The 14,105-nt window shown below is 53.4% G+C and overlaps 1 protein-coding gene across 5 annotated transcripts in view; it reads right to left on the reverse strand.

The window, feature by feature from the left end:
• Nucleotides 1-14,105, reverse strand: part of GTF2IRD1 (GTF2I repeat domain containing 1) — a 110,230-nt gene that overhangs the window by 6,227 nt on the left and 89,898 nt on the right. For 4 of the 5 annotated variants that reach the window (XM_036887328.2, XM_057487227.1, XM_036887326.2 and 1 more), the window contains one exon: nt 818-895. In XM_036887328.2, the coding sequence (XP_036743223.2) occupies nt 818-895 (78 nt within the window). Of the gene's footprint in view, nt 1-817; nt 896-2,635; nt 5,151-14,105 lie in introns of those variants that run through there. The other variant, XM_036887330.2, reaches the window with a different exon arrangement.

The following is a 14,105-nucleotide window of genomic DNA, read 5'->3' on the forward strand; positions in this document are numbered from 1 at the left end:
TGAAAAAGACACCGCCACAAACCACCGGCAGAGTCACTTCCCATTACTCTCAGCATGAAATCCTAGCTCCTTGTCAGGCCTGCCCAGCTCTCCCTGCTCCTGGGGAGCCTCCCCCAGCACACCTGGTCACACTACTGCATTCTCTTTTTTCCCTTTAGCACTCTCTGAAGTTCTTCTGAAAACAGTTTTTTAAATTACTGTCTTTCCCCTCAGCTACAACACAAAGTGGAGATAACACTAAACTCATCAGAAATAAAATGTATATAAACCACCTAGTACAGCCTGGCACTCAGTGATCCAGAAAGTGCTCTGCCAGTTATAACCACACTATTCATTGTCCCATCTTGGGTTTTCCCTGGCACCCTGGGTGTCTCCAGCACAGGGCCTAGCATTTCATGGCTCTCATCTATTCCGTGGTCTTCTTTCTCTGTAGTTTCTGAACCCCAGGATGGCGGGGCTCAGACCCCTTCCTCTGGACTCCTCAGGGCTAAGTGCATGTGGGACAGATGGGCGTCTGCATGAACAAGCCCTTGGCCATGGGCCATGCCCTCTGCCGCACAGCCCAGCCCTGGTGCAGACCCAGTGCTGACCACTGTCACTGCCCTGCACTCCATGGACTGGGGTGTTTCCCCCTTTCTCAGGTAGGAAGGTGAGGGATCAGCCCCTATCAGTCATGGGCAGGGTAGCTATGTCCCCAGGGAGCAGTCAGGACAGCTGGAGACAACTGGAGGCCATGCTGGCTACAGAGGGAGGTGGGGCCCCCCAGGAAGGATGGTCCCCCAGACTGGCCCCATGACCCTGCCAGCTGTGCACTGACCGTATTTCTCATTGAAGAGCTCTTTCACCTGCTCCCGGAGGATCACCTTCTCCCCCAGTCTGTTGGCATCATCTTCATCTGCAGGAGGAAGACAAGGAGGCGTGAGTTGGCACAGCTTGGCCACTGGACCTGCTCCTTCTCCCATGTGGCACCTCCTGCTGGAGGGGTCTTTCCAGGCCCTGTCCACTCCTCCACAGCCTGCTGCTGGCCTTGGTCATCTGTCTGCATGTCCATGTACGCACCTCGTGTTCTCTGAACAGCTCCCCAGCACAGGTCCCCCAGGCAGGGAGCACCCGAGAGGGAGGCGGTGAACCTCTTCCTCCTCCTCTGATCTCACAGCCTAGTGGGCATGGGCCACAATCACAGAGCTCACCCAGAAGTGCCGTAAGACACTTGCAAGGAGATGTGGGGCATGAGTCAGGGTGCCTACCCCCATCTGCCAGTCCAGGGAGGCCCATGGGAAAGCAGGATACTTGAATGGCCTTGGAAGGCAGGTAGGGGTTTGTGATGGATGGGGCAGAGGTGGGAAGACACCCAGGCAGGACTGGCCAGGACAGGGGCCCCATGGGTGGAAGGTCATGGCGTGCTGGATGTGGCCGAGGCACAGGGCGGTGTCAGGAGGGCTGGCTGTGATGGGCCCAGCCTGGCTGCCTTGCAGACCAAAAGCCCAGGGCCAGGCCAGGTGATGTGACCAGGAAGATGGTCATATTCTGGGGGCTGCGCACTCTGCCAGCCCAGTGCCCAGGGCAGCCCTTCATGGGCACCTGCTCCTGGACCTAAAGGAGCAGCTGGGGTCAGGCGAGCCCCAGACAGAGCTTGGTCTGGGCTGCGGATGGGATGGGATGGTCGGGGGTGGTCCCAGGGCACAGCAGCCTTTGGGCTTCTGCTTTGGGTAGGGGAGGAGGGGCTTGAGTTCCAGGAAGGGCCTTTGGCACCAGCTGGGCCCTGGGGCGAGGTGGAGCTGGAAGCAGGCAGGGAGCCAGAGCCTGGAGATGAGGGGCAGAGCAGGCAGAATGGGTTTGTGGAGAAAACGCATGCCTATTAATCTGGAAAATCTCATAGAATTCAATTCCCATTCAGGAGGCCAACTCAGGAACCATATCTCCCGGGCTGGGTTTCTCTGCTGCCCAGTGTCAGCTTCCCCTGCTGGCATATCACCCACCCCCCGGTCAAGAGGTCTGGCCTGCCTTTGCACCCACTGCCAGGGAGGTGCCTCCGGTCCCAGTCTGGGGGCACTCCCTCACTTGCCGGGCCTCCCAATTCCTGGTCGTCCCTTGCCTGGTCTCATTTGGGCCACACTCCTGACTCTGGAATCTGGATCTGCCATAGCTCAGGATTCTGGCAGATCTCTCTCTTCAGCCACGGCCAACTAGCCACCTGGGTGTCCCGAGACACCAAAAACGACAGGCTTCCCAGAGACTGTCCTCCTCCTATGTGCCCATCTTGGGGAATGAAGGCCCTACCCAGGCACACCGAGACCCCAAACTCAGCCCCCCAACCTCCTTCTTCCCAGGTGCCCCACATGGCCCTTTAAAATAGTTTTCAGGACCCCAGACATGGCAAGAATCAACCTGACCCTTCTCCAGGTTCCAAGTAGACAACCAGGACAGAGTCCTGGGCTCCAGGCCTGCAGAGCCTCAGCAAATGCCCTCCCTCTATCCCCTGGCCACCAGGGATTCTTCCGCTGGCCAGGATTCTGCATGAGAATTGCAGCCCCACAGAGGACAGGGAAAGGGCAGCTGGGGGTCACAGCAATGTGTGCCAGACACTTTGCTGGCAGCTTTCCCAGACATGATCACGGCCTGAGGACAGAGAGGTTAAGTAATTTGCCCAAGGTCACACAGCTACTAAGTGCCAGGAATTCTCAGTCTGACCCTAGGGCATGGCTGACAAAGTCAGTATTTGGCGAAGCCTGCTGGACTGCAAGCTGTGGGGACAGCCCTTCAAAGCCCACTAAGCTGAGGTGGCCGGGTTGCCAGACAAAGTCTCCTGTGCATATGGGTGTGTCTGGGAGTGTGTGTGTGGCTCACTCCTACTCAGCCATCTAGACAGGGCCAGCCTGAGCTCACTGAGCCCTTCCCTTGGGAGAGGCAACACCAGGCCCCAGAAGGGCACAGAACCTGGGAGTCAGAAAGCTGGGCTTGGGATGGCTCTGCCACGCATGGGTCATTTGATGTCACCTCTCAGCATTTCTGCTGTCTTGATATGATATTTAGATAAATATTTCATGAGCATCATTCCACCTGGGTGTGGTGCTGCCCCTGGGCTTTTCACAGAGCACAGAAAACAAACAGTCCTAGTCTGAGGCAGGGGACTGCAAGAAACAACTGGGGATCCACCGGGCTTGATGACTGTCAGTGCAGGGCCCCCCAACCCAGCCAGGAAACAGGGAGGGCTTCCCAGAGGAGGTGACAGCCGCACCACCCAAGGGTCTGTGGGAGGCAGCTTCATCTGGATGGCAGGGCTTCAGGGATCCCGCAGGTGCTCAACACACATTAGTGGATGTGGAAACTTCCCCTCTCCTTCCAAGTCCTGCCCGGTCTCGGGGGAGAGCACCCCTAAACGAGGCTGCAGTCAGGGAGGAGTGACACCATGGGGCAGGCAACAGCAGCCTGCTTGGGTCCTAGTAAGATAAGCCAGACATGGTGGAGCAGTTAAATTCAGAGAAGTGGGACATGGGCTGGGAGCCCTTGCTGGTGTCTCCGGACACCTCTGGAGCATGGGGTGGGTGACCTATCAGTAATGCCAAGAGTAACCACACTGCTGCTGAGAAGTACGCACCTCCTACATCCAGGCCGCGCCAGGCCCGCTGCACGCAGATCACTGAATTCTCACGGCACAGCATCAGGCCTCAGGAAGGACGCCACTCGGCTTCCCCCTCTTGGTTTTTATTTAATTTGGAGGAAGATAATCCCATTTTCCTTAAGGGACACATTTTTGAATGAAACAGGTCAGGGTAGGTTCTCCACCATCTGGAGAGGGGGTGGCCAGACCTGCTGGTCACCCAGGAGCTTCGTAGGGATGGCTGTGGGCAGCAGCTGCCCTAGCCTGGGGTGGCACAGGGCAGCCCCAGTAAAAGTTACTTCTGAGGCTGGTCTGCTCATGGGCAAAACAAGATCAGGAAACTGCCTCAGAGAATGTGGCGGGTAGGGGACCCTGGGGGCCTCCACTGTAAACCCAACGGTCTTCCCAAGACCCCCAACAGGGAGGTACCAGCCAGGGCATGGCCTAAGGGCTAGTTTTATTGCTCTGAGCCCTGAGTTAGCAAATCTACTCTGGAGAGACCTGCCTGAGTTCCCCAGCTGGCTGTGAAGGACACCAGGGGTTGCAAAAGTTTCAGAATGTTCTTCATTTGGAAATGTCATATAGTCAGGGCTCAGTGCAGAGTGTGTGTGTGTGTGTGTGTGTGTGTGTATGTGCATGCGCCTGCAATGTACCAGCTCAAATGCCTGTCTGCAGTGGTGAGGAAGGGGGTTCCCAGGGCTAGTGACAGGGAAGGTCCCTGGCTCAGTAGACTGCAAGGTAATTTTGATTCTAACCCTAATGCTATGTGGTGCTTGGAAAGTCACTCAGCCTCTCTGGGTCTCAGTTTCCATATTCCTCAAATGGGAATCCGGGCCTTTTGGGAGGATCCAACATCACATACTGAAAAATTAAGGTCTCATGCCATCAGTCAAGTTGTTGATGTTATTACCGCATCCATGTTTCACTTATCCTCTCGTCTCAGGAAACTAAACTGTACATGAGAGTCTTCCAGACAATGGAAGTTTCCTCTTCAGTCCCCTGGTTTTTATGTGCCTTGTTTTACCAATTTGGGGTAGGACATTTTCTAAAACCCATCAAGTAACCCTTTCTTATGAAGCACATGGTGGGGGAGCAGGGGAGGTCACCCTCAGGATCTGCCTGTTCAGAAAGTGTGGCCAAGCCTATCTCTGCAGCAGTGGCCTGTACCCCAATGCCCCTGGGCAGCGACGCTCTTGGGGGCTAGGCCCATCCTGCTGGCATTCCCCCCCCACCTCCTGCTCATTCTCTCACCATTGTCTGCCTGCTGGCTCACATCTTGCTGTTTCTAATCTGCTCTTAGCCTGAGGATTAACTGAATTTTGCCTGGGGAAAGAAAGCAACCAAGCTTATTAAAGCACAGCCATGAGACGTACACAACTTTTAGCCAGTTGGCTTGGGGTGATGCCTGGGGTGGCTCCGCAGCCCTCTCCTGGGGCAAGCACGAGAGCCCTGAACAGCTAGGGTCTTTCTCCACCTCCTTGAGGTCTGCAGCTCAGGTTGATGGCTGTATGCTATAACAATCATGATCATGAACAGCACAGACAGGCATCTGTAGGGAAGGGTGGAGCAAATATTCATTCCTCCCTGCCCCTCTCTCAGTGCTTCTAGGAGCCCCTCCTCTCTACCAGGCCTGGGCAGCCAGATCCAGGCAGAGAGCAAAACCTTAAGAGAACAGAGGGCTGTTCTGTTGGTTCTCTAGGTGGGACAGCTGCAGGGACCACTCAGGTGGGGGACAAGCCACCCTCCTTCAGGCCCTGCAGCTTGCAGACACCTCCCTTTCCAGGCACCAGGTCTTTGCCAGGATAAAGCAACCTCAGGTTCACCTTTTAACCCCTTCTGGGGCCTGCATGCAGGTGTGGCAGGAATTCTGTCATCTCTGCTTTACAGATGGAGAAACTGCGGCTCAGAGAGTACAAGATCTCATGTAGCCAAGAGAGACTTTTAGTGTATGTACGAAAGGAAACATGTTCAAGGTGCTGACAGCACCCAGTAATAGCAAAACCATGGAAGCAACTCGAAGGGCCCAGGACAGGACATCTGCTGAATGAGTTACTGTGGAATCTCTCAACTGCATGTTACAGAGGGGCGGAAACAAGCAAGCCGCAGCTACACATTTCATTAGGTTACCTAAGGTACCTTGCTTGTAAAAGTAAAAGTAGTAAAAAACAAGCAAAATGAAACAATTTTGGTTAGGCAATAGAGCCACTTAAACTATCAGCCTGTGAATAATTATTACATCATGGGAAAAGAATAGCCATAAAAGACACTTTTGGAGAATCTAAATATACACTATATTAGATGATAGGGAGTTATTAAGTTTCACAAGTACTCTAATAGATATGTAAAAGGATGGCATTGTTCTGAAGAGATGTGGGAAACATGCAGTGAAATATTTAGGCAGGAAGAGTCAACATGTCTGTGACTTTACATGGAGAAAGACAGGAGACACAGAAATAAATGGGGCTGGGGCTGGGCGTGTGGGAGGGAGGCGGGGGGGAGAGAAACATGGCAGAATGTTAAGAATTAAGGAATCCATAGAAAGGATATACAGGCAATCATACTATTCTTTGACTTTTTTCTGCAGTTTTGAAATTTTAGAGGAAAAACCCAAGAGAATGACATATACAGGCCTACCTCGGGGATATTGAGGGTTTCATTCCAGAACACCACAATAAAGTGAATGTCACAATAAAGCGAGTCAAATACACATTGGTTTACCAGTGCAAAATTACGTTTACACTACATGTGGATTAGCAGTACGTCTAGAAGAACAATGTACATAGCTTAATTAAAAAATACTTTTATGCTAAAAAAGTGCTAACCACCATCTGAGCTTTCAGTGAGTCATAATCATTGACCATATACTACCATAACAAATAATAATGAAAAATTTTGAAATATTTTCAGAATTTGAGAATTACCAAAATGTGACAGAGACACATGAAGTGAGTAAATGCTGTTGGAAAAATGGTGTTGACAGACTTGACCAATGCGGCGTTGCCACAAACTTTCAATTTGTAAAAAAAAAGCAATAAACACGAAGCATGATAAAATGAGGTATGCTTGTATAAAATTCAGGACAGGCAGTCCCCCTTTATCTGCAGGGGATACATTCCAGGACCCCCAGTGGTTTCTTGATACCGCGGATGGTACCAAACCCTATATACACTATGTTTTTTCCTATACACATGTACCTAACTAAGATAAAGTTTATTTTACAAATTAGGCACAGTGTGAGGTTAACAGCAACTAATAAAAAAAAACAATTTTAACAATATACTGAATCATCGGGAGGATCATCTTCTGGACCACGGTGGAAACTGCAGGTAATTTCCTCGGATAAAGTGGGCCACTGTACTTATTCTGGGTGGAGGACAGGATGAGGTTGAGCACACAAGTACGTGTATGTCGTTGTTCTAATTCTTAAGATGGGTGGTGCATTCAATATAGTACTTATTAACAAGTAAACAAATAAGAGGGCATACAAATGGAAGAATAAAAATTTAATGCTAAATGCAATGTGGTATCTGGATTCTGGAATACAAAAAGGACATTACTGGAAAAACTGATTAAGTCAAAATAGAAAGTCTATAGTTTTAGCTAATCGTGTTGCACCAATGGTAATTTCTTAGTTTTGACAAATGTACCATGGTTATGTGGACCCTATGTGGGTCAAAGGGTATATCTGGGAGTTCTATAGTATCTTTGCAATTCTTTGTAAATTAAAAATTATTTCAAAATAAAAATTACATCAATCAATCAACCAATGGATTGTTGAATGCAGGGATAGATGGCAGAGTGAGTCATGGACCAGGGACTATGACTGATCTGATGAGTGCATGAGGTCCACAGAGGAGGAGAGGGGAGGGAAGGAAGCAAGCCTTGTCCATCAATCCACCTCTATTCCCTGGGGTGGGGGTGGGGAGTCACAACCTGCGGGACAGGTGCTCCGTGCTGCTCCCTGGAACCCAGCTGTCTGACCTCCAGCTGACCCACTGCATGCCAGGGGCTGAAACGGGCTGGAAGAGGGCTCCCTGTCTGGGGCTTCCCCAGTTCAAGGGCTACCAGACCCTTTCACTGGCCTCTTGGCGACCAGATACTAGGATGCAAATCCTGCATTTGTTGATTACATGCCCATAGGAGACTGCGCCTGGCAGTTTACACAGAGGTACCCATTATTTTTCACAACAAGCCTGACCTCCAGGTGTTATGATCCCCATTTTATAGATCTGGAAACTGAGGCTCAGAGGAGTCAAGGTGCCTGTCCAAAGCCACCAAGGCCATATGGTCTGCAATCAGCAGTGCTAAGACTGGGCTCTGGGTCTCTCTAACCCTGGGGGTACCGCTTTCCTGTCTGAGAACAGCCCAGCACCTTCTTGATGGCTTTCTCATAAACTCTCCTGCAGCCTTATGGTTCGAACCTGAGAGCCAACCTGGAGAGAGCAAGTGCTGTATTTTCCCTTGGGGGCCTGTCCTGGAAAGACAATCCTGGGGCCAGCCACATTTACGGCCCTTCCCAAGGGAAGATTTTCCTTGCCACTTCCCTTCCTTCCTCCGAGGACCCGGCTACACAGCTGACTGGGCCAGGGATTGCACTGTCCCAAGGCCAGTGGCTGTGACTGGCCAGGCTCTAAATATGGTGAGCTGAGCATCAATGTGGACAGATTAAGAAGGGTGGACAGACTTGGGTAGCTGACTGCATAGGCTACGGCAGGCACGATGCACGCTCTGCTCTGCATCCCTGGGCATGGGGGCCGATTTCAAGGACACGATTCACGGGGTGAGTAGGTCTCCCTTCTCCCTCTCTCTGCCTGCAACCTTCAAACTCACGTTTCCAACTGCCTCCTCAAGCACTTGTGATTCTGCACATCCCCCAATGGCCTCTCTCTGTCTCGTTCAAATCTGTCCCTCCTCCCTGGACTTCTGGTGGCTTCCCCATGGTGGGTCAGGAGGGAAACCTTGGCTGCCTCCAACCCTACAGCAGGCTAAGTAGTGGCCCTCCAAGCTGCCCACGTCCTAACCCCCAGAGCCTGTGACTGTGTTTCTTTACATGGCAAAAGGGACTTGGCTGGTGTGACTAAGTTCAGGATCTTGAGATGGGGAGACTTCCCGGGATTATTCAAACGGGCCTGAAATACAGTCACTATATTTCAGAGTCTTCATAAGAAGGGGGCAAGAAGGTCAAAGGCAGAAGGAGACGGGACAAGGGAGGCAGGGGTTGGAGCACTGGCCTTGGAAGATGGAGGTGGGGCCAGGAGAGCTGGAGAATGTAGGGTGGGTGGGGTGCGCACCAGAAGCTGGAAAAGACAAGGAAAGGAACTCACCATGCTAACACCCTGACTTTAGCCCTGTAAACTAATATCTGTTTGGGTAATGCATTACAGCAGCCACAGGAAACCTAAAAAAATTCCTTTTATCCACACTCCAGGTGGTTGCCATGAGGTGCCACTTGCCCAGAGAAACTTCTTGTAGCTCACCCATGGTAATGGCCTTGTCCTCTCCTCTCACTGCAACAAGAACTTCTCACCTGGCCTCTGGGAATCCATTCTCTGTTCTGCAAGCCACACTGCTTTTTTCTAAACAGTCTATGTCCTTCTGTTGCTTAAAACCTGCTGAGGGCTCTCTTGCCCATGTAACAAATCCACCCTTCCCCCCTGCCAAACAAGACCCTCTGCTGGTACCATTCTTCCTGTTTTTTAACCAGCAAATGTGTCTTGCCCTGCCTGGTCACTCCCCAGGTCCATACCCGAGAGGTCATGGGGAACCTGCTCGGTTGCATGGAACAGATAATGGAAACTCAGGGCTCCCCTACTTCATCCAGTGCCAAGAGGGAACCCTCTTTTCCTGCCCTGCCTTGTGTGGTGTCTATGATCCTGCATAGGGGCCCTGGGTCCTGCAAAAGCCATACCTGTCAGAGATTGAACCCAATGTCTCTGCAAGGTGTTCAGCCAAGTCTCTGGGCAGAGGGATTTTCTTGGCCACAAGGCGAGAAGGCTCTCCCCCAGGAAGAAAAGGGGTTTTCAACTCAGTGCCAGGACAGCACCCACTTCTGGTTCCTTTCTGCCTCACCAGCTCCTCATTTTCCTGGCCCAGGAATTGTGACCGGCTCCTGCAGTCTTGATTAGACTCACTGCCAATCATCTCATTCTGTTTTAAGGCTTCAAATACCACCGATATGCTCGTGACTCCCAAAATTATACCTCAAGCCAGATTGCTCCCTGGACCCCACACTTGCACAACAAACTGGAGAGCACCCCAGGTTTAACATGCCACAAACTGAGCGCCTGCTGCTCCACCCCTCCCCGGCTGGCTCCTCCTGCATCTTTCCAGCTCAGGTCCTGGAACCTCCATCCTTCCAGAAGCTAAGCCAAAATCCCAGGGGTCAAGGTAGATTCCCCTCTCTCTCACCACTTCCCCCACCTTCTTCTGACAGGCTGGCAGATGACCCCAGGCCCTCTGAGCTGTTATTCTCTCTGCCTGCAATGCTCTTCCCTATCCCCCTGACCAGGCTCTATCTAATGTTGCAACCTCCTAAAAATAAACACAACCTCTCCCATCTGTCCCCTGCTTCTGCTTTTAACACCTAACACACTTTACTCGGCATTGTTTATTGTCTGCATCCACACCAGAATGAGGCAGGGCTTTTTTAAATCGATGTTAATCCAAAGCCCCCCAGACACCGTGAACTGTTCACAGACCAGGTAACTGTACCTGGGCTCCAAATCCCTGCATGGGCCTCTCTGGTGGGGCATGGGGAGTGCCGGGGGCTACTGTCCTGGGCCCCATGCCTGGGGCTCCAGAGGGCTAGGGCTGGTGTTTCCCATCCCCACCTCCCACTTCAAGGTCTCTTTTGTCACCAGACCCTTCCCCAGGAGGCTGGAAAGATGGATTTCACCCAGGAAAGCATGTGTGTTGAGCCATACTTAATGCCCCGCCCCCACAACCCCCCTTCTGTGGCTCAAAGATGCGCTTATCAGCCAGCGAGAGCTTCTGTTCAGCACGTGGTGCCTGGTGACCCCTCAAGCTGATCTCATTCCAGCCTAAATAAAGGCGTTGGTTGTTCCTGTCAGCTTGGGTGGTCCCAGCTGGTGCGCTAGTTTGAGGTTTTCTGGAATGCTGCATTAGAGGCTGAAGCTCCCCCCACCCCTGCTCACTTCTGGGGCCTGCAGAGCCCCCTAAAAACTCCTGGGAACCTGGCATGGCTGGGGGAGGACAGGGCTTGGGACCACAGAACCCCCCAGGGGCAGGATGGGGCTCCAATGACCCAGGGGAGCCCCAGCAGGCCAGGAAAAGGGCGGTCTCCCCTCCCCAACATCACATCCTGCCTTCGCCCACTGTGTGCCTCGCCTGGAAGAAAGGAGGCAGCGGGCCAATTCTGGGCCTGGCAGCCAGGCGTCTGCCCACAACAGCCTCCAAGCCCCACCCAGCAGATGCCAGCTTTTCCTGGGAAGGCAGAAGGGAGATCATTACTGGAGCCTAATTAACAAAGAAAAGCAGAGATAATTAAGTGGAGAAACATGTGGCTGATGCTGGAATTGTGATATCTTTAGAAACTTGAGAAAGGACGGTTTTATTTTGAGCTCTCAAGAGCCTGACAGAGTTGGAAGGGTGGAGAGGGGGTGGGGAAGGCGCAAGAGAGGGAGGCAGGGGCCAGAGGAGCCAGTGGGTGACTGGAGGAGGGCAGGGCGACCATGGAGGTGTCCCTGCTCCATGTGGCCTCAAGGCCCAGACATTAGTTACCTAAGATCACACAGCTCAAGAACGGCTATGGGAGTATGGGAGGACTTGCTACTGCCCCCTCCCAGCACCTTCTGCTGAGGTCAGCCCCTTCTGAGGAAGCCCATTCCCTACAGTACCTGCGGAGTGACGGGAGAGCTGGCAGAGGAGACCTATCCGGGGCCCTAATGGAGACAATAAGTGGTGCCATCCCCTTTGGGGCTAGGGCTTTCCCTACTTGCACCCCGTTGCAAACGGATCATAGCTCTCTGCCTGGCAGGTCCCCACCCACAGCTGAGCTTCTCAAACTGGGCCTCAGACAGCACTGGGGGGGTGTGATGCAGATGAAGAGGAAGTATTATTTTCCTCAGTGGCAGGTAATTTAACATAGTTCCTTAAATTAAGACTAAAGTGGAGAGCTCAGGAGTAGACTCTAGGGGCACTCCTCGATGAAGCAGGGTCCCCCACAACTTCGGTCTTGCCCTGCCAGGTGATCGGCTCCGGCCTCGCCTCGGGGACGTCAGCGGAAGAGCTTGCCAAGGCCGGGTCTGCAGGGTCTAGTCCACGCTGCAAAGCCAGGCCTTCCAGGCCCTCCACGCTCTGGCCTGGCTGGCCTCTTCACCTCGCCACCTGCTGCACATGACAGGCTGTCCATTCCTCCCTCCCTGCCTTGACTGGGCCCCAGGGACAGCCCTGGGGTGGGACTTTCCCACTTTACAGGTAGGGAAACCAAGGCCCAGGCAGGCAAACTGACTTGCTGGAGTCACACAGGAAGCCGGCAGCTCTGCTCTGTCTCTGAGGCCTGGAGCCCCTGCCCTGGGGTTGGGACGGGGTGGAGTGGGGCCTGCTTTGTGGCCTCTGGCTGTGCCAGAGAGCTCCCTCAGGCTGGCAGGGAGGGCTGCACTGCCAGGGTCCAGGCAGAGCGGAGGAGAGGGCGCTGGCTGGGTACTGGAGAATCCCTGTCTGCTCAGACGGGAGCTGGGGCAGGGCAGCCGGGCCTGAACATTAGGGATCCTTGTTCCCAGACACGGGAAGGGCAGGGCAGCAGAGGGACTCAATTAGGTGGGTGGGGAGGCCCCTCCTCCGGAGACTCTCTGGTCTAAGGGCAGGTATTTCCCTTCTCAAGCCAAGTAGGCAGGTGGTGCTCAGGCCAAAGGTGGCGTCAGGCGGGAAGCCCCTCCCACCTCTGCTGCAGCTTGCCGGTGGAAAGTGGCCCCTCTCCAGAGTGGCCATTCAACCTCTGCTCAAGTGCCTCCAGTTATGGGAATTCACTACACCTTACAAAGTTATTTTTTAACTAACACTATTTGAGAGCAGTTCTAGAATGTTCATTTCCTTGATCCCTCTGATGTCGCCCAGGACTCTGCTCTCTCTTCTGAGATTTGCGAAAAACAACTGCCTGACCCAGCTTGTCTTGCCCACAAATTCCTCTGCCTCCTTTCCTCAGGCTCCACCTGTTCTGTTCCTTCACTGGCTGTTTTCCATCAAGGTCCCTTGGAGGTCAGTGTGCCCCTGGGCTCTGTCCTGGGCCCTCTGTGCTCTGGCCACACTTGCCTGAGTAGTGGTGGCAGCTGCCAGCCTCACACAGACCGCACCCAGCTCCACCGCCACCCTGCCGGCTGTAAGTGCCGGTTGGGTCCTGCCAGCTGCACGTTTGTGCCTGGATGTCTCACAGGCCTTGCATGGGTACCACCCTTACCCTTCAAGAACTTTCTGCCCTCCCTCCATGCCCCGCCTCTAGCTCCTACCACCACCCATCTCTGCATCTTGCTGCCTGCCCCCTGAGTTCAGCATCCTCACCTCTCCCTTGGCTTTGCTGCCCCAGTTTTGGTTTCTCCAATCCACTCATGGTGGGTGGAAGTGTAGTTACCATGGTAATCATAAGACAATGCACATCTGATCCTATCATTTCATTGACTGAAAAAACCTCCAATGCTATACGAGATAAAGCTTGAGTCACCAGCAAAGTATAGGTCAAGGCCTTTTATGATTCCAGCCTCATTCCTTCCTCGCCCACTGGCCCCCATCTCCTGATCAGGTTGAAAAGCACAGCCTTGGGTATGATTTCGGCCCCATGCCATGTGACTTTGACTTTCAGCCTCAGTGTGCTCAGCTGCAAAATGGGAATGATGATGGCACTGACCTGCTGGGCCTGCCGTGAGGACTTCACAACACTGTGAAAGGCACAGGGTCTGGCAGGCGAGGGCACACAGTGAAGGGCAGGCATGGGGCTCCATAGCTCCCTTCCTGGGCCAGTGCTGCCCCTCAGTCTGGAATTCCCCACTCCCTTCTCCGCCTGGGGAATGTCAGATCTTGGGGAGCTTTCCCTGGCCCCCAGAAGTGGGTGACCTGCCCACGGAGAGCTAGTTCTCCCAGGTCTTTGCCTGCATGTGGCACTGGACCTGCCCAGTGGCTGGGGCTCAGGAAACCAACACGGCTCCCATATTTCCTGGGGTCAACCTGTGTGCAGATATGCCCTCCAAGCCCCTGGCCCCTCATGCCTGGCCCCCCTCCCCTCTCTCCAGCCATGTCTGAGCCTCCTGGTCATCAACGGCCCCTCCATGGTGACTACATCGTGCACCCTTCTCTGGCCTTCCCATCTTTCCAGCCCTCATGTGTAGGACCCTGACTCCAGCAGTCTTTTTCATTCCACTGGGACCTATAGCTGCCAGGCCCATGACCCCTCTGAGGAGCTGGCAGGGAAGCTCTTGCACAAACTCAGCACCCGACTTCCACCCATCCTGTTTCTGGCGGGATATCCCTCCCCTCCCCCTTCTCCACCATAACT

Source organism: Manis pentadactyla, chromosome 10 (genome assembly GCF_030020395.1).
Source record: "Manis pentadactyla isolate mManPen7 chromosome 10, mManPen7.hap1, whole genome shotgun sequence".
NCBI classification, from domain to species: Eukaryota; Metazoa; Chordata; class Mammalia; order Pholidota; family Manidae; genus Manis; species Manis pentadactyla.